The sequence below is a fragment of the Lycorma delicatula genome, chromosome 4 (assembly GCF_047948215.1).
Source record: "Lycorma delicatula isolate Av1 chromosome 4, ASM4794821v1, whole genome shotgun sequence".
Taxonomy (NCBI): Eukaryota; Metazoa; Arthropoda; class Insecta; order Hemiptera; family Fulgoridae; genus Lycorma; species Lycorma delicatula.
In genome coordinates, this window is record NC_134458.1 from 112,172,524 (window position 1) to 112,193,847 (window position 21,324).

At 32.1% G+C, this 21,324-nt stretch overlaps 1 protein-coding gene across 1 annotated transcript in view; it reads left to right on the forward strand.

Annotated features, from left to right (window-relative positions):
• LOC142323756 (putative inorganic phosphate cotransporter) overlaps positions 1 to 14,895 on the forward strand; it is an 80,270-nt gene extending 65,375 nt beyond the window's left edge. Inside the window, exons 6-10 of the mRNA XM_075363936.1 lie at positions 6,665 to 6,814; positions 8,676 to 8,808; positions 10,378 to 10,619; positions 13,334 to 13,472; positions 14,630 to 14,895. Of these exons, the coding sequence (XP_075220051.1) occupies positions 6,665 to 6,814; positions 8,676 to 8,808; positions 10,378 to 10,619; positions 13,334 to 13,472; positions 14,630 to 14,643 (678 nt within the window). The 3' untranslated portion in view covers positions 14,644 to 14,895. The remainder of the gene's footprint in view (positions 1 to 6,664; positions 6,815 to 8,675; positions 8,809 to 10,377; positions 10,620 to 13,333; positions 13,473 to 14,629) is intronic.
• The last annotated feature ends 6,429 nt before the right edge of the window (positions 14,896 to 21,324 follow it).

Sequence of the window (21,324 nt, forward strand, 5' to 3'; positions counted from 1 at the left end):
ATGTCAATTAACACAATTGTGAAGCGTCATATAATTATTATTATTCTACATTTGTTGTTCAACTACCTAAACGTGTCTGTACTATCAGCAGTTTATTAAAAATACTTAAGAAATTATTAAAACATATAAAACAATGATTTACAAGGGCAGTTTGAAAAATCAGTGACTCTTCAGACGATGGCATTCCAATCGCTACTTTCTCTTCATCGTTTATCAGTCTTATCTTATCTAGGCTTGCATACAAAATTTCAACTCATTTTGATAATTAGTGATGGTACTTAGATATGACACAAGAAAACGTGGAAAAACATGAATTCCATGTACTCATAAAATAATACTATTTGTGAGGAAAAACAATGAAAGAAATATAACAAAAACTTCAAAAGTATTATGGAGAGTCTACTCCTCTGCATGGAATGGTTCAAAAGTAGTTTACTGAACTTCGCTATGGTTATGCAAGAACAAGTGATGCTGAATGTTCAGGATGTCAAAAGAGGTGACTACTCAAGAAATGATCAATAAAATCAATGACATTATACTGGAAAATCGCTGAACAAAGGTATGTAAGATTAGTGAGATCATAAATATTTCAACTGAACATGTATGGTAAATTTTACGAGTGGTTGGGTTTGTGGAAGCTATCGGCAAGATAGGTCTGCCATTACTGAGATCTGATCCAAGGTGGTGCCACGTAACGATTTTAAAGCAACCATTTACCAGTGCAATCCGAATGAGTTTTTGCAGTGTTATGTTACCATCAATGAAATATGGATTCATTATTATAAAACAGCAGTCAAAAAAGTGGTTTGGGGAAATTGAACCCACACCAAAAAAGGCAAATACAGTTTGATCAGCTGGTGTGGTCATGGCCATGGTTTTCTGGAACACATATGGTACAATATTGATTGATTACCTACAGAAGGGAAAAATGATCATGGAAAGTATTATACCTCATTTCGGGGATTCAATGTGGTACTAAAGAAAAAGGTCCTCATTTAGCAAGAAAATATGCTCTTTCACCACAGCAATGCGCCAACATATTCATCTGAGATTTCACTTGCAATATTAGCTAAATTACATTATAAATTACTTCCTCATCTATCCTATTATCCAGATGTAGCCCCTTCTGACTTCTTTTTATTTTCAAACCTAAAGAGGTGCTTTGGTGGAAAGCAATTTTCATCAAATGAGCAAGTTATTGTTGTAACAAATGATGAGTATTTTGGAGAGTTCGACAAATCATACTTTTTGGAAAGCATAAAAATGTTAGAAAATCAACACTAAATAAGGAAATAAGACTAAAGTGTGTCAAAACTAAAAGAAAATTATGTTGAAAAATAAATTGAATTTTTGTAAAAAATAAGTCACTGACTTATCGAACTACCCTTCTATAATAATTGTTTATAAATCACATGATTAAAAGTATTTTCAAGATCTTCAATTGCATATAATAACACAATATAACTTATGTCTTGCTTTCTAGTAGTGCCCATCTGATGGAAGTTCTTTAACAAGAAGGGAAGGGCTTTAACAGGAGTAATACGTATGGACATCTCGATTCCCCCCTGAGGGGAGAAAATCCTTCCTCATAGCGTGTCTGGTCGCCTACACCACCCCCTCCGTTCCTTGCCAGTTGTGGCTTTAATGGAGGACATCTTCTTGCCCTCAAACTGGTCACATTTCACAGTGCTCAGTCCAGCCTTGTGAGATGCCACTGATGCAGATGCCCCAAGGGACATCTACATCAGTAATTTTGCCCCTACATCAGTAAAATTTTCCCTTCTGAAGAAGACAAGAGACACCTAATACTACCACATAGCCCTCAGGAACTAAGCTAGAAGCCTACACGCGGAAGATCAAAGACCCCGCACCTGTCACCACTTTAAAGTCCTAAACTTTAAGTACCCAGTTCGTACTAATGCAACAAGTATGCCACGACAGCATATCAAACAGCAAATTCAGTCTAAATCACCGCAATAACATATCGTTAATTTAAGCGATTGGAGTGCAGCCAGCATAAACTAAGTCCCAGAGGACCTCAGGTCTGGTCCGTCAGGAGCTGAGTATAACCTCTAGTCTCTCACTTCAGCTCTAATTTTGAGAACCACTCGGATTAGCACTAGGTTAATCACAACCAACGTTTAACTTATTACCCCCTTAATAAGTGTGCACTCCAATTCGGCCAATCGCCATGCTAAAGTTAGTTAATCACGCTCGGGGAGTACACTTCCCGGGCCCATTGAAACTAAAAATTTAACCGAGGCCGGTGCCTAGCACGCCTACCTCTGGCCAGTTCAACTGCCTAGGCAGAGCCCTAGCCACCCGAGATCCTAACAGGACAAGGTACCCACAAACCCCAATGAGGGTTAGAGAAGCAGCAGACTAGTCAAGTAATAACAGCAGCAGAAACCGCAAGGAAATCTAAACTCTGCCAGGTCCACACTATCAATAAGTACGGCAACTCAGTCTAATACTGAGACTAACAAAAATAAAAGATAGATCCACTCTTGTCCGATGCGGAAGCGACTCTGCTAACAGAGTCTTACCACTAAAAGACCGCGGTCGAAACTTTATGTTGCCAAAGAAGCGATTTGGCATCGCAAAAATAAACCTACAGCCTTCCGCATCAGAGAGGAGATGGATCATGATTTCACAGAACAGACAACAAAATGACCTGGTAGATCACCCAGCTTGCGATGAGCGTTGTTGAAAACAACTCCGAGACTCACAAGAACAAATTTCCTAACTCTGCGTACAAACACCAATCTTCAACGAAGGAATTGAAATATAATTCTACCGCACGTAAGTAACAGTCACAGTCCTCACTGTTGATCGAATGCTTGCACTCTTTGAGCAACCTTTTACAGTTGACGCACGGCAGAGCCTCGGCTTTCTGCAGACAGTCGTCTCGCTTGTGACCTTCTTCGCCACAATGCGCACAGACCGACGCATACTTACAGAATTTGGCTCTGTGACCAAAACGACAACACTTGAAGCACCTTTGTACATCCACGTACTCCTTAACCCTACAGGATGTGAGATCAACGTACAACATACCCTCAGACACAAACTTCTTAAAGAGACCAGCGCCAAGTTCAAAAACACTGTGATACCACTGGACATCACGCCTGCCAATCTTGAAGAGTAGCCTACACTCTTTCCTGAATTCGGCCGCTTCCATTTCGGTGTTCTGCTCCCTCACGAGGGACAGAACCTTCTCATCGGATAGCCGCCGGTCAATGTCGTACACAATGACTCGGGGCCTACGCTTTCGCTTCGGGTCAACCTTAATCTCGAGCTTCTTTACCACAGGAAACTCCGAGATGACTTGGACTGTCTCCTTGTCATTCGCAACCACTACCAGACCCTTGTCTGGTAGTGGTTGTCCCTGTCACTCTTTGTACCTCTTGGCTGCTACTGGATCAGTTGGGTACAATACGTTAAATGTACGGCACAAAATCACAGATTATGGCCCTCGCTCTAATAAGAGCGCAAGCAGGACTAAGGAAAATTCCCTTGCTTGTCTCAGGGACTTACGACCAGGAGTCGTTGCCACCTTTCAGCAGCGATGAGGCGGGTACGCGTTGCAATAAATGTATCCCTCTTACCTCTGTGAAAGTAAGAAATAATAAGCCTAAAATGAATAAGCACTAATTGTGCAAACAGCCTTATAATCAGTGAAGCCTTGATACTACTGGAAGGTACTCACTCGACCAGCAGCCAGAAAATAACTGAGAAGAAGCGAAAACATAGGACCTCTGAACGCACTTAAGGAGTCTAGAGATACAATCCCTAGGGACAATCTCATTTCATGGGATTTATCAGAGAAAATACAAGATATGCCCCCATTATGACGTCATTTGATTACCTTAGAATATTCCATAAGCCATTATACATAGAAATCATAATCTGTAAAGGCTGTAGAATAGTACACATTCAAATAGAAAAAATAATTAACAAAATAATAAAAAAGGCCATAGCAGGATAATAAACCTAACAATTATAGTATTATAACAATTTTTCTCAATTGTGTTTAATACATTTAATTTTCATAATTTTTTTCACCAAGTTTGTCTCACCGTTACAGCTGTAACAATTTCATCCATAGACTGCTTTGTGGGTGAGCTAAATACATGAAAAACCAATGCATGTCATATGAAAAAACATACACACTACAACAGAAAGAGTAGCAGGGCTGCTCAGTTAAAAGAACTGGATGAGAGTGGAACAATATCGTTTTCCACTGTATATGGAAAATTATTATGCACATTTTACTTAAAAATTAAGGGTAGAATTAGTCAGAAATTTACAGATTGACTACTACTACTATTCTATGACACTAGATATTGTGCTACAATATATATACGAGTTATTAAAGCAAGTAAATCATTTCAACATTTCTTACAATAACTGAATTTTTTAAAATTACTATATGATGTGTAATCATAAAAAATATATTATATTAGTATTTATACAATTTCTTCATAAATATATTTATTAACACAAAACCCATATTGGGCAAATGATACAATCAGTTGACAAGTCAAACTTTACATAATCTCTTAACACTAAATAGCAATACATTTGGCGATAAAATTACCAATATTAATGTAGCATAATACATGCAAACACATTTATACATAAATATAAATAGCTATCATTACTCTTAAACTCACACCATAATGTAAAACAAGAATAATTCCTAAATAAGTATATTGTATACTTCTTCTTCTTTTAAGCACCTTCTCCTTAGCGAAGGTTGGCGATCCACGTAACCAGCTCTGAACATGATGCTGCAGCAAGGAAATCTTCCTCTGATGCGCAATTGTACCATCTTTGAATATCCTTCAACCTCGAATTCTTCCAGCTCCCAACAGATCTTTTACCTTGTATCTTCTCTTCAATTATGAGCTGTAACAACTGGTACCTCTCGCCTCTCCTTATGTGCCCTAGATATTGAGTCTTTCTTTCCTTTATAGTGAGCAGCGGTTCTTTTTATGTCCTCATCCAATGAAGAACTTTGTCATTTGAAATTTTGAGCATCCAAGGTATGCGCAAGAGATGGTAATACAGTTATATTTCAAAAGCATTAATTCTCTTCTCCACACTTTGATCAAGGGTCCAGCTTTCGCATCCATAGAGCAAAATGGAAAACACATAACAACAAATCATTCTGATTCTCAACTGCAGACTAAGATCTGATCTTAAAAAGAGTTGATTCATACCAATTAATTGCCTCCTAGTCTGCTCTATTCTAAATTTTATCTCTCTCTTGCAATCAATCACATTGCTCATACAGTACAGTACCCAAGTATTTTAAGGAGGATACTTGCTCGATAGGCCCTCTATTGATCAGGTTGCCTGAATTTTCCTTCTACAAAACACAATAACCTTGGTCTTAGAAGGACTGACAAACAGGCTAAATTCCTTACTGCACTGAACTAAATCGTCTATCATGCATTGAAGCACAAGTAGTTCAGCTTAATGACAATACTGTCAGTGTGCCTGATGCTGTTGATAACCTCTCAATTTACCATCATCCACTGCTTTCTTCTGTCAACACTTCCCTAAAAACTCCTTCAGAATTAATGTTGAACAAAAGGGTGATAGTACACAATCCTGACAAACACACTTCCTGATTGCAGTTGCTTCCAATGTTCTTTGGTCAGTTTTGACCTCTGCGGTCTGAATCCAGTACAATAAGCCAATAAGATGTAAATCGTTTCAGCCAATGCCGGTTGATCTCAGAACCTCCACCATCTTTTCATGCCTTGAAACATGCTTTTTCATGCGTGTTAATGAAACACGCATATACATTGACGTTCACGTCCCTGCTCCTCTGCACAAATACATTAAAAAAAGAGTGCTTCACACATGCCAACACCATTTCGGAAGCCAAACTGATTCTGATCCATGTGAGATTCATATTTCCTGTATGTCTGGGTACGTACAATTCTCAGAAATATTTTGAGTACATGAGACATCTAATCAGACAACTAATCACATGAGACAACTAATCAGATGATAATCATTACATTGTGGGGAACTGCTCTTCTTCGGCAGTGGTATGAAAATTGATCTCAACCAGCAGCAGGTATCTTTCCCGATGCATTAATAACATACAACAATGATGTTAAAAGACTAAGGCTAATCGACTCCTGTTCAACTATTGCTTAATAACTTCCAACATAAACTCTGTCTGGATCAGTGGCTTTACCATTCTTCTGAAGTTTAATAGCATACACTAATACTTCACTCTTTGTGATTACAGGACCGGCTTCATTAATTATTTTGTCAGGCGTGGTGGAGATCATCTCTTATTATCCTTGAAAAGACGTTCCTACCATCTTTTAAGTTTTTCTTTAACTCCCAGGATAATCTCACTGCTTGCATTTCTCAAAATTTGACCACACTGTCCTTCGCACACTACTCAGCTCTTGTACTTTTTTATATAAGCTAAAGTGATTGTGTTTCTTCTTAAGTACCTCAGTTTCTTTACATTTGTCAATCCATAATTCTTGGTACTTCTCTACACTTACTATGTTTGTCTTTGTGCAGATTTTTGTAGGGGGTCTTTAATTTTATATTTTTTGTATACTAGTACATGTTTATTTATAATTATAATTACATATTTCCATTGCAATTACTTTTTTTTTAATTTCAGTCTATGAAGGTACCATGGAAAAAAATAGTAACTTCAGTGCCGATGTGGGCATTACTTTTAACACACTTGGCACAAAACTGGGGTTTTTGGACTTTATTAACATTAATGCCATCGTATATTAATGCTGTTCTTGGATTCGACATCAAAAGTGTAATGTATATAAAAAATTACTCTTAGAATAGAACACAATTTTAAATTATACCCACTGTATGATTCAGTATTGAAGCATCCAGTTCAACCTCATTTCATTAAGAACAGTAAAAAAGAATTATGTGATCAACACCTGTCAAACCAGCTTGTAATTTGCTTTTTATGTAAACAGAAGTAACTGTATTATCAAGATTAGATTAACATAATCCATTAGGTTATAAATTTTTAACAAATTTGGGCCCTATTTTAAACAGCAACAGTTAAGTTAGAAAATCTACACAAATTACTAATAAACTGTCCTACCTTGATCCTGTAGTGGAATTTTATTTGCAGAATAATCGAACAGCTTCCTAATCAATAGTGATGCAGTTATGAACAGTTCTCATCTGAAATGGTTAAAAAATCCTTTAATTAATGACTGAATGGTATAGTTGACTGACACATTTTTTCATTTATTATATACATTACTTTTGTCAAATTTTATTTATATATATGTTTGAGTGTGTTTGTGGCTTTTTATAAGCTGTGTGTAAAATTTGTATGTGGTGGTTAATAAACTCTGTTATGTATGAGCTTACTTTTTATACCTATTTATTTAGAAAACAATTGTACTTGTGAATATACAAAAATGTATATATATATATATATATATTTTTTTTTTTTAATATTATTATTATTAAATGGCACTTTATGAAGCTGGTGCTCCTAATTTAGAAGGCATTTTATTCATACTATTCAGATCACACTACTTCAATAAAATAAAAGTAAATTTCTACAACTACAAAGATCAATAGATAACATTAACTATATTATGTTGCAATTGGGTAAAAATTATTAAATTTTGGCTTTTAGAGTATCTTTGACAAAAAAAAAATTGTGAACGTTAAGTGCCATAACTATAACAGCTGCAGGTGACCTGACAGGAGACACGACTCCAAAAAATTCCTTAGTCATTCCTAGAATAACAAGCATCCCACACCAGGCTTACTAAAGGAACATAAGGAATGAAGTGATTTCCTGTTGACTTCTTCAGGAAGCCAAATGTACTTTTACAAATCTGTATGCTGAACCCAGTGAATTATAGGAGTAATTCAACCATGTAAGTGGCATTGTGAGATATTCACTCAGAATAGCACAGGGTCTGGCTGTACTCTCTGTGTACATCTGTATGAACAGCAGAATTGTTAGAGAAAGCAACTCCAATTAGTGCCACATGTAATTCATGATGTAAAGAAACAGATTAATGTGTCCCTTTGTGTGGTAAATAATGCATTATACACACTACCTCCACTCAGAAACGGAATAATAGACACATATAAAGTAATAATATTACTTTAATTATTATTTTTTTATAGAAACATTATTTTTTTGAGTACAGAACAGTATAATGGTCAGTCGGCTTATGTACTTGATCAGCATGCTGGCTTCTCATTCAACTGGTCTTGGATTTGATTGCCAGCAAGGATTTGGGATGCTTTAATCATTTAATTCATTCCATCATTAAACAAACAAAAAAAGAAATAATCTCTGTAACTGAGAGATTATTAACATTGAGGTAATTAATAAGTAAACACTGAGATAAAATATGCAATAACAAATATTAATTATGTTTATTATAGGAAGCAAGCTGGTATCTGGACTAAGCATGTGATACTAATAAAGGACAAGTATTTAGATTAACACATATTCAAAAAATCTGGGGTGAAATAAAAACTGTAACTTTTATTTTATTTCTACAAGTTTTGAAAGCTTTCAAAATCATCAATTGTTTTTTATATTTACAAAAAAAAAAATCATTAACCACTAACAGAAATACTCAAAATTTATTCATATTTAAAAAAATAATAAATTTGTTTTTCAGAATGGGACATTATCGGCACTGCCATATCTAGGAAATTTTATTCTTACGTTATGCTTCTCATGGGTAGCAGATAAAATTAATCAAAAGGAAATATTAATGCTCAGCACAGCAAGAAAAATGTGGAATAGTATTGGTAATAACATTTTTATTATTTTTTTTTTTAATATAAAATCCATGTTTATTGCTGATTCACAATTATTAATTAGTACAACCTAACTGTATTGTTCTCATTTTTTTCTCTGATAAATTCTATAGCCATTCAACAGTAAGAAAGAAACAGCTCTTACAACTCTAAATTTTTATCAGTACATCTAAGCTTTGCACAATATCTAATGGTAGTATTGGTCTGGATCAAAGCAATAATTAGTTTGACAGACACTTCAAACAAAATATACATTTAAGCATAACATTTAACAAATGTTTCATCAACAAAATTTTAATAATATTTTTTAAGAGAAAAGCAACATACAAATTGTGGTTATCTCACAGTGAATATCAGTAACAATGAATACCGACTGTTTGCTACGGTCATACACTGAACTTAACATGGAAGTGATGAATGATGTTTTGCAAAAGTGTTAAGGTGCATCTGGACAATTATTATTACTTCCTCACAGACTGTTCAGTGAACATAAACTGGGAACTATTTTACAATGGCATATATTTCACTCAGACTTAAACTATAATTACTGTTAAAATTAAAGGGTTTTGTGCAAAATGGATAAGGGTAGCTAACCCCTAATAAACTGAAGGTCCATTTCACAAGAATTTTTTTAATATATGGCTGACATTTGACATTACACTGCAATAAATTCAGTTCATATAAGAAACTGGACTGGATTAATGTAGTATAAAAATTTAGATGTTCTTCATCGTCCACAAAATAAATCTAATGTGAATATCAAACGACTTGCTACCTAAAACCATGAAATAAAAAACTATTAAATTAAAACAAGTGCATTTTTCCTTCTTATTTTTGGCATGAACAAGTTTCACAAGTTTCAGTCCTCTTTTGAACAGCTATATAACCATCATTTAACAGCCAGTTTTGAAAAAAAAATTATGAGAAATCATTGCACATATGTGTTCCATTTAATGACATGTTCCATTCCACAAAGATCAGAGAATATGCTTGAGTGTAACTATATAACAAACACACAATTAACCAAAAAGGTCAAGTTAAATAGAATCTAGCTTCAATTGGTCAATTATTTTATAATATTGATTTAGGAGGTTTTCTGGTCTGTAATGTATGCTGTACTTATGTTAGTCACACATACTTGTAACTATACTATTAAATAGCTAAGCAGATTGCACCCTAGCAGTAGAATGTACTTTTATACTTTAATGAATTATTTTTACTTCAGATTTTCTTTTGTTTATTTTTTATTATAATTTATTATGTATAATTATTATAAGTAAATTATATTAATAAATAATGGTTAGGAACAAGAGAAAAATTTAACAATTAATATTGCTATTTAAAACAATACATAATTTATAATATTTTTGTTGAAGTTAAAAATTAGACAAATTCGTAAAAGTGCTATTTTAAAAAGTTTGTCAGCACTATTTTTGACTGAATGTCAAATTTAATACTAATTAACTTAAAAATTAACTGCATTAATTGAATAAAAAAAATATTTTTGAAAAATATAAATATATATAAATAATAAATTAACTAAATAATTAATATTTTCAGGACTTTGGGGAGGTGCAGCTGCACTCGTTTTACTTGCAACAGTTGCAAGAAGTGTTGAAAGTGCTGTCACATTACTAACATTAGCAGTAGCACTAAATAGTGGTACTTTCATGGGATATTTAACAAACCACCTTGATTTAGCTCCAAATTTTGCTGGAGTGTTGATGGGTATTACTAATGGTATATCAAATATTACATCAATACTTGGTCCAATGGTTGCTGGTTTCATTGTGACAAATGAGGTAACTATAATTCTTGTAAATAACAAATTTGTATCTTTTTGTTAATTCTTCTTCGTATAATCTTATAAGAAATTTTGCCATAGCAGAACTAAAATTTAATTTTCAAAAAGAGAACTTATGATTTAACTTAAAAATATACAACAGCTACTCCAGAAAGAGAAGGATTTATTAGTTTGCATATTTACTGAACTGAATGTTAACATAGGTGCACTGTACAAAGACTGATTCATTTCAAAGTAATAATTAAAGTGGTATCAAAGAAAAATGAATGAATAATATAAAATGTTTAAAAAATAAATAAATAATACCACTTTAATTTTTAAGTTTAAGTGCAATAGAAACTCTCCTCCTTATATGGTTTAGAAAATTTTATCACACTTGTAAACAAGAATATAAAGTATTATTTTAAATCTTATATTTAGCTATGATTTCTGTTTATTAATACAATATGACTCTATATAATAATGAAAGCATACTAATTTTGAAGTATGAACACATTTAATTCAGGGTAATTTTATTTAATTTTTTTTTAAGAATAGCATACTTTTGAGGGAAGGAACAAAAGTGACCAAATATTTTTTATTTCTGTATAGACTAATATACTTTTCTAGTATTGATTACACTTTAAATAACATCTGATCAATTAGAAAAACTGTAAAAGTGTATATATATTTACATAATAAGTGTATTATTATGTACTGATCCCTAATAATTTTTTTTTTTTTTTAATTTAAGGCATCTATGGACCGTATAAACAAATTACATGTAGTTTTTAATCTTCTTACCCCCAGTAATGTTTTATTATTTTTTTTAATTGAATGGTTTTCTCTCCTCAAACCATGCCAAGTTGTTGTTGACTTGTTTTGTAAATCCTTGAATCCTACTGATATTCTTAATTTTATCTTGAAATATGTTCTGGTCTTGAGTTTCTTCAACAGTCATTTACTTCTTGTATATTTTTATGGATAACATTGATCAATCTATTGTTCTACTGAGTTATGATGTATGTGAGGATATTTATCTGAGAAATGTGGCCATAGAGTTGGATCTTGCGCTTTTGAATTATAGAGTTGTTTTACAGTGTCTGTAGAGTTCCTTGTTAGCTTGGAGTTTGTAGTTATCAGTTTTCCTTGGGCCTAGGATTTTCTTGAGGATTTTTTTATCTTAGCATTCAAGTATTAGATGCTGAGTTTTATTAGTGGTCTCAGGAATTTTGATTAAATGATGGTCTTGAAGTGACGGACCTTGGCGTTAATGGAGGTGCATTTTTTATTGTAGATGTTTCAGCTGAATTGGTATTCGGGTTACAGACTGCATACTCATTCATTTGTTGCTTATTTTTTTAGAAATGTTGGTTTCTTCGAGGTACTTGAATTTGCTAACTTTAGAGATTTGATTTGAATATTTGGGAGTCTAATATTTTTAACGAGTTATGTTTTTTTAAAGGAGACTTGGAGATCAGATTTAGCTGCATTTCTTACGATTTTTTCCCTTAGTGTTAATAACTATCTTAGCAAATTGGCCCCTAGCAGCAGAACTATTTTGTTAAAATTAATAAATTACTACTTTTTTTTTTTTTTTTTTTTTACTTAAATTTAGTGAATGCAGCAGTTAAGATGTATCACTGCAGTTTTTAATACCTTTTTTTAATTTTTTCATTCTGAAGAAGCAGAGATCTTTGCAGAAATAAAATATTACTTTTCTTACTTATTTTTTACAAACTTAATAATTTAATTAATTTTTTCACAATAAAATTTTGAGAACACATTATAACTGATAAGAGTGTGTAGCAGTCTGATCATTAATGCAGTATGTTTTAAAGAATTTATTCAAGAAAATTTACATAATGTATTATCTCATTACTACAAGATATTACTTGTAATATCTCAATCAAGTTAAATTCATGACATTTACTACTTTAAGACTAATACTGACTGATATTTTGAAGATCTCCAAATAGGTAGTGTATGATTGTCCATAAGCAGCTGTTTTTTGTTTGTGTAGTAAGTATATCTCTAGGAAATTTTATTATGTTTATGGATCACCACCAGGCCAAGATGTATATTAAACAAATACATTGATTCCGTAAGGTCTTGAACTGTCTATCACCTGTATGCGAAGGCAATTGTAACAATCTATGGCACTCCAACACTAGTTTAAAGTAAAACACATATTTGAATAACAAAATTTACCTCTTTAAGTTTAATTTAGTACCTCTTTAGTTTAATTTAGAACATTTTTAGATGGCATTACCTGATGGCTACTGTGTCAATACTTTATCTTCCCACCCAGTAATGATTTTCAGCGACTCACATCGCACCTGGCTCTTTTTATATTTAAAAAAAAAAGTATAACTACCATACAAAAGTCTACAAATGTAATTATAGTTTCATATTGTTTTTTCCAATTTATGAGGCAGAACAAATAATTGGTCTCCAATAATCAAATACATTTAAATTCACTTAAATCAAAGTTACACCCAAACCTGGATTTGAACCATTGTATGGTAGCATTACTTTACTGAAGTTCTATAATAGTGTTCTGCCTTGGAGCGCTAAAAGTATATTTGGACTCTCATTATAACCAATAATGCAATTTAACTGATGGAAATATAACTGGCAGTTCATTAAATTTATTTATGAAGTAAGATTATTGAATGAATCAGTACAAAATTTCATGATTAATTTAATAATAGTATTGTATTATGTTTACAGAAAGATGAAAGTGAATGGAGAATAGTATTTCTCATTTCAGCAACAGTTTTCTTTTTGGGCAACAGTATATTTGTATTATTTGGTTCCACTGATGTACAAACCTGGAACAATCCAGAATCAAAAGAGCAAAAGAGAGAAGGTAAAATACAAAATTAAAATTAGATAATAATCTCTAAAATTATTTATTTACAAAAATAAAAACCTTCAGTTTTAACTATGTACACATTTTGACTTGAACAATCATCATCAGTAAATAAAGGAGAATCACAAAGGTATATATAATAAAAAATTTATAAACAAAGAATTGCATTAATAAATAACTATCTAACCATTACTCAGAAGATGGGAAAAACGTATTTCTACAAGTTTAAAAATATAAAAATAAAACCACTAACTAAAACATTATGTAGTATTCTGTAAGACAGTCCAAGTTGAAATCAGAAAGTTGATTTAAAAATAATCTACTTTTCAGCTATATCAGTGGTTAATAATAAAGGTGAAAGTTCACTTGTCTTAATACACCAAAAACTTTTGAGTCTCTTACACTGAGACTGTGTTTTCACAATTTTAAAAGATGCCTTTAATTTTTACAAATTCTGAGGATATCCATTTTTTCTATAATTTCATATTAGGGATACTATCATAGATTTTCTTTATATTTTTAATGGTAACTAAAATAAATTTTACAAAAATATTTGATGAAAAGCAACGAAAATAAACAAACTCCAATAACAAACCACAGAAAAAATGGATTGTTTTTTTTTTTTAATTTTATTATTAAAAAGAATATGAGAATAGAACCAGAGATGCGATAAAATTATTGTGCCTAACACTTTTATAGTTTTTTATGAATTACAAAACCCTTTATGTTAAAATTCACATCATGTTGTGTATTTTACCCCAAAACTAGTCTTTGTTATTATAAATTCACCAAAATATTTAGTTACTTTTTTGGAAAGAGAATGAATTCTGCTGCCTGAAAATATCTGAGATTAGAATACTCTCATTGTAATTTCTTCACTAATAATTGCCATAGGATGATATTTTAGATTTTTGTTTACTGGAGGATCCATCAATAGAGGTTAAAGGGAATACAATTTAACAAGTCTTTCAATGAAGCGTAACAGAGGATAATTTTAACTATTATATATACGAAAGTAAAAATATATAAAGCTGGAAGATTCTCATAATGTTTCATTTATTATCTCAGTACACTAATTCATTTTAATATAATAGAATAGATTAATCATTAATAAAAAAACTTACAAAAATTATAACAAATTATTTATGTTACAGGAGCCACTGCATGATAATAAATCATTTGAAATGACAGTTCTCATTATGATCATCAAGTGCAAGTATCACCAGTTCATTTATCAACAAAAAAAAAATCATCACAAAAATTAAAAAAAAGAAATTATCATTCAGAAAGACTCCAATGTATATAAATTTAATTTAATTATATTTATTACAACTTAATTTGTAAATTTTTTTTAAACAAAAACTATTAGTAAAGCAGTTATATATTATTTTTAATAAATATCATAAACTCTGTTTCAAAAGGATGGTACAAATTTATTGCAACTGACAAAAATATTTTATTATAGAAAAGCAATTGCATTTAGTAGGAAAATAACAGAGATTGACATCAACAAACCCAGTAATTATAGAGGTTTTTACAAAATTTAAAATTATTTGATACTATTTTTATTAAAACTGGTCATTTTTTTTCATTAAGAAATAACATATATAACACTGGTGAAAAAAAAAGAATTTTTTTTTGTCGTGGGAAGAAAAATATGTAATTTTGATAGTATTTTTTCTCCTAAATTCAAATATGATATCGGTTTTTTCCCATCATGCAAGGTTTCCAAGAGACAGGCATTTATGATTTCCAACATTTTAATACTTTCTGCATTGTTAAGTACACAATATTCAAATATTTGACTCATCTAGAAAGTAAAAAATGACGATTTTCTGCTATATTTCACCTCTGGAGCATCCCTCTTGATGGTTCAACAATAATCAACCAGCATATTAGGATTCAATTTGCCTTGATACCTCTTTTCCATAGCTGAAATCTTCTGATGAAAATGTCCCCCGTGCTCATCGCACAGATTTTCCAGGAAGAAATCTAGGTGCAAGTGCAGGAAGTGTACTTTTAAGGACATATTACAACCCAAATTTTTATAAGATGTTATAAGATTGTTGACAATATCACAGTAATTTTCTGCCTTTCGATTTCCCAAACTTAAACTTAAACTTTTCATCATGCATTATTTGTGGGCCCACAAATACACCTTTTTTTAATTTTTGCATCACTGATTTTAGGTAATTTTTACACAAAGTACATGAAACCAGGACTATTGTTTGTGGCCTTGATAAAATTCTTCATTAATCCTAGTTTGATATGTAACGAAGGTAGATAACATGTTTTTAGGAATACACAATGGGTCATGTTTTACATTTTCTGTTTAGGAATGAGCAATTCGCGTTTAGGCTATTATTTTCTGATGAAATGGTTTTTTCTGTCCCTAGTATCCCACTCACACAAAACATAACAGTACTTTGTGTTATCAAGCTGCAGACCAAGAATAAGAAAATTACCTTCAAATCACTACAAATATTCCATTCATACACTGCATATTGAAGCTTTTCCAATATAAATTTAAAGTTTTTATATGTTTCTTTCATACTAGCAGAGTGAGCCACATGTTCTGATGGGAATTTATTGCCATTATGCAGAAGCACAGCTTTTAAACTAACTTAAGAGGAATCAATGAACAAGCGCCATTCTATTGGGTTATGTTCATTACAAAGTGTCTCCATAAGAGAAGAAATGTCATTACAAAACACGAAGCCATTTTCTTCAGAAAAATAGTCTTTAAATTCAGAATGACGATTACGATAAGTACACATATCTTTGTATTCTTTTGAAGAAGATTCCATCTCTTTAGCCGGGAAGCAAGCATTTCAAAGTGTTTTTTGGATAACTTTAAATCTCATATGAGATCGTTAATATTTTCTTGAGTCAGTAAATGAGGCTCAGATGAACTGCTTTGTTCAAAAGTTGTATCACCAGAATCTATTTCGTTTTCTTCCTTACTTCCATCAGACTCTGAGCTATCTTCATCTATTGTCACATGTTCTGGAGGCTTTGCTATGGGCAATTCTTTGTATTGTGGAACTGGTCTCATTGCTGATTGCAAGTTAGGGTACACCACTGTATGTTTTGATTGTGATGTAATCCCTTTAATGCTTATTAAGCAGAAATTACAGTCAGAAGAGTGATCTTTGTGTTCCCTCCAAATCATGGAGATAGCAAATGGCATGTGGCACAGTCCATTTTTCCATACAGTGAGAAGCCTAGAACATGATAAACAATAGATGCGGGGTCCAGGTCCTTGTTTGGTCTCTGATTTTACACCCAAAATAAAGTTCATAACACTTTTTTTACTAATGGAGTTAGGTTTCACCTTTGGGTGTTGAGTATCACTTCACCACGTACATAACAAAAATTGTTAGGATGATTTAAACAAACTGTAGGCATTTTGTAACTAACGACTAATTAAAAGAAATAAAGTTGTAAATATGCAATAAAGAATAAACAATAATTTTGACACACAAAGCACTCACAATGATATTTTTACTGGCTCACTATCTCACAACTCGCATCGTTTTGATGGATGTGTGCTACACTAGATCACATTTGTACATGTCTATACAAGTCTGAACCTGCATAACAGTAGCAATGTTACCCTTTGAGTTAGCTCATTTGGTTCCATTATATTTACAATGCTTTAGGAGCTTTTAGTTGACAATGGACAAATGGACGAAAAAATGTTTTAAAATATTTAAAAAACTTAAAATAACAAACAAACTGTGGGTGATGGAGAAATTTTTCTATTTTTAAAAATGTTTAAATGGTTTTATTCCAAAATTCCTGAACAAAGCTTAATAGGCCCTTTCTTATAAGCTGAAGTATTATGATGACTTACACGAAAAAAAGTTCTGTTGTCAAGTTTGGTTCGGGTGGTTATTTTTTAAGAATAAGTATAATAAAAAATAATAATAATTCTTTTTAATGTTTTACTTGTGTAGTATTTAATTATGTTAACCATCAAAAAATGTACAATTTTAGTGGAAAATGTCTTTATGAGTTTTTTATAAACTTTGGTACCACCACCAAGCTACTGTTTAACTTTTTTTTTTTTTTTTATTCTCTCACCAGTAACTGCAGGCATACATTCAATAATCATAGTTATTTTAGACTTTTCTTATAATAAATGAGTTTTGTAGCAGCATCTGAAAAAGGCAATCCTGAGCAGGATCTGAAACCGGAACCTTTTGGATGAAAGACAGACATGCTGTTTGTTATCAGTTAGTCATGGAGTTTAAATTAATTAATTTAATTCAAAAAAATGTAAGATGGATCCTGTCATAGATGTTTCAAGAAAGATATATAGATCTATATATATATATATATATATATATATATATGTATAAATCATTGATATATATTTATCAATATATTAATCAATGTATGAATTTCTCATATTTAATTTCAATCAACAGTTACTGTAAAAACAACTAACATGGCTGTAAGAAAACAAATTAATTATTTTCCTTCGCAAATGTCACTGCTTAAGAATTATAGCAAACAGATCATACTGAAAGAATACAATATTGTGATTAGTTTAAAAGACTCATTGAACAAATCAAAGCTTAAACACTGAATGAAACTTCTTTTAACAAGGCTTGGATTTATCTATCTAATTGTTTAAACTCACAAACAATAAAAAGGTTTTTTTTCTCTTTCTTTCTTGTGCATAAATGCACAATGTTTTTATTCAGAAATTCTTTCCATTTATCAGGAAGACTGAAAGGAGTCAAATATTGAATTGGTAGTATTTTCAACTACATAGCACTAATGCATACTCAAACATCTACAGTACTACTAATAGATGTCTTTGGCAACTGCATCATTTTAAAAGTATTTTGGTCTGTGATATCGTGACTTTTACTTTTAAATAGTAGCAAAATCACTCAAGGCTTACAGAATTGAAACAATCACTTCCATCCATTCACACTACTTCCATTACTTAAAAAACAAAGGAATATTGGATAACAAGTGTATTTGATAACAAAAATAGAATTATATCTTGAACAAGAACAATTACAAATTTAGCACTTCATATAAAACAAATTATACTTAAATTATGTTTTATTTTTAAATATTATTATTAAAATATGTAATTTATTTAGTTCACGATACAGACTTTTCAACTCTCAGTATAAAAAAGACAAATAATGACACTTTATAACACTTTCATTAAACTAAATAAAGAAAATATTCCTAAAGATGCTCATTTTATTTCTAATAAAATAAGAATTGTCAGATAAAACAATCTGCATGTTAAATTCATTTTTAAAGCATAAAAATCTGTAACTATTTCATAAAATTGTCAAATGACTATTACCAAGAACAAAAGTAATTTTTTTTTTGTCTTCAGTCATTTGACTGGTTTGATGCAGCTCTCCAAGATTCCCTATCTAGTGCTAGTCGTTTCATTTCAGTATACTCTCTACACCCTACATCCCTAACAATTTGTTTTACATACTCCAAACGTGGCCTGCCTACACAATTTTTCCCTTCTACCTGTCCTTCCAAAATTAAAGCGACTATTCCAGGATGCATTAGTATGTGGCCTATAAGTCTGTCTCTTCTTTTAACTATATTTTTCCAAATGCTTCTTTCTTCATCTATTTGCCGCAATACCTCCTCATTTGTCACTTTATCCACTTATCTGATTTTTAACATTCTCCTATAGCACCACATTTCAAAAGCTTCTAACCTTTTCTTCTCAGATACTCCGATTGTCCAAGTTTCACTTCCATATAAAGCGACACTCCAAACATACACTTTCAAAAATCTTTTCCTGACATTTAAATTAATTTTTGATGTAAACAACTTATATTTCTTACTGAAGGCTCGTTTAGCTTGTGCTATTCGGCATTTTATATCGCTCCTGCTTCGTCCATCTTTAGTAATTCTACTTCCCAAATAACAAAATTCTTCTACCTCCATAATCTTTTCTCCTCCTATTTTCACATTCAGTGGTCCATCTTTGTTATTTCTACTACATTTCATTACTTTTGTTTTGTTCTTGTTTATTTTCATGCGATAGTTCTTGCGTAGGACTTCATCTATGCCGTTCATTGTTTCTTCTAAATCCTTTTTATTCTCTGCTAGAATTACTATATCATCAGCAAATCGTAGCATCTTTATCTTTTCACCTTGTACTGTTACTCCGAATCTAAATTGTTCTTTAACATCATTAACTGCTAGTTCCATGTAAAGATTAAAAAGTAACGGAGATAGGAACATCCTTGTCGGACTCCTTTTCTTATTACGGTTTCTTTCTTATGTTCTTCAATTGTTACTGTTGCTGTTTGGTTCCTGTACATGTTAGCAATTGTTCTTCTATCTCTGTATTTGAACCCTAATTTTTTAAAATGCTGAACATTTTATTCCAGTCTACGTTATCGAAAGCCTTTTCTAGGTCTATAAACGCCAAGTATGTTGGTTTGTTTTTCTTTAATCTTCCTTCTACTATTAATCTGAGGCCTAAAATTGCTTCCCTTGTCCCTATACTTTTCCTGAAACCAAATTGGTCTTCTCCTAACACTTCCTCCACTCTCCTCTCAATTCTTCTGTATAGAATTCTAGTTAAGATTTTTGATGCATGACTAGTTAAACTAATTGTTCTGTATTCTTCACATTTATCTGCCCCTGCTTTCTTTGGTATCATTACTATAACACTTTTTTTGAAGTCTGATGGAAATTCCCCTTTTTCATAAATATTACACACCAGTTTGTATAATCTATCAATCGCCTCCTCCCCTGCACTGCGCAGTAATTCTACAGGTATTCTGTCTATTCCAGGAGCCTTTCTGCCATTTAAATCTTTTAATGCTCTCTTAAATTCAGATCTCAGTATTGTTTCTCCCATTTCATCCTCCTCAACTTCCTCTTCTTCCTCTATAAAACCATTTTCTAATTCATTTCCTCCGTATAACTCTTCAATATATTCCACCCATCTATCGACTTTACCTTTCGTATTATATTTTGCTTAACCATGATATAATCTATCTGATACCTTGCAGTATCGCCTGGCTTTTTCCAAGTGTATATTCTTCTATTATGATTTTTAAATTGGGTGTTGGCAATTACTAAATTATACTTCGTGCAAAACTCTATAAGTCGGTCCCCTCTTTCATTCCTTTTGCCCAGCCCGTATTCACCCACTATATTTCCTTCCTTGCCTTTTCCAATGCTTGCATTCCAATCTCCAACTATTATTAAATTTTCATCTCCTTTTACGTGTTTAATTGCTTCATCAATCTCTTCGTATACACATTCTACCTCATCATCATCATGGGCGCTTGTAGGCATATAGACGTTAACAATCGTTGTCGGTTTAGGTTTTGAATTTATCCTTATTACAATGACTCTATCGCTATGCGTCTTGAAATACTCCACTCTCCTCCCTATTTTCTTGTTCATCACGAAACCTACTCCTGCCTGCCCGTTATTTGACGCTGAGTTAATTACTCTAAAGTTACCCGACCAAAAGTCGCCTTCCTCTTCCCACCGAACCTCACTAATTCCTACTATATCCACGTTTACCCTATCCATTTCCCTTTTTAAATTCTCTAGCCTACCAACCTTTTTTAAGCTTCTAACATTCCACGCTCCGACTCGTAGAATGTTATTTTTTACTTTTCTGGTGACCCCTTCCTTAGTAGTCCCCACCCGGAGATCCGAACGGGGGACTATTTTACTTCCGGAATATTTTACCAAGGAAGGCGCCTCCATTATTGCTTTTGAAAATGCAGAGCCACATTTTCTTGGAAAAAAAAAACAGCTGTAGTTTTCCATTGCTTTCAGCTGCGCAGTACTCAGAGGACTGAGTGATGTTGATATGGCC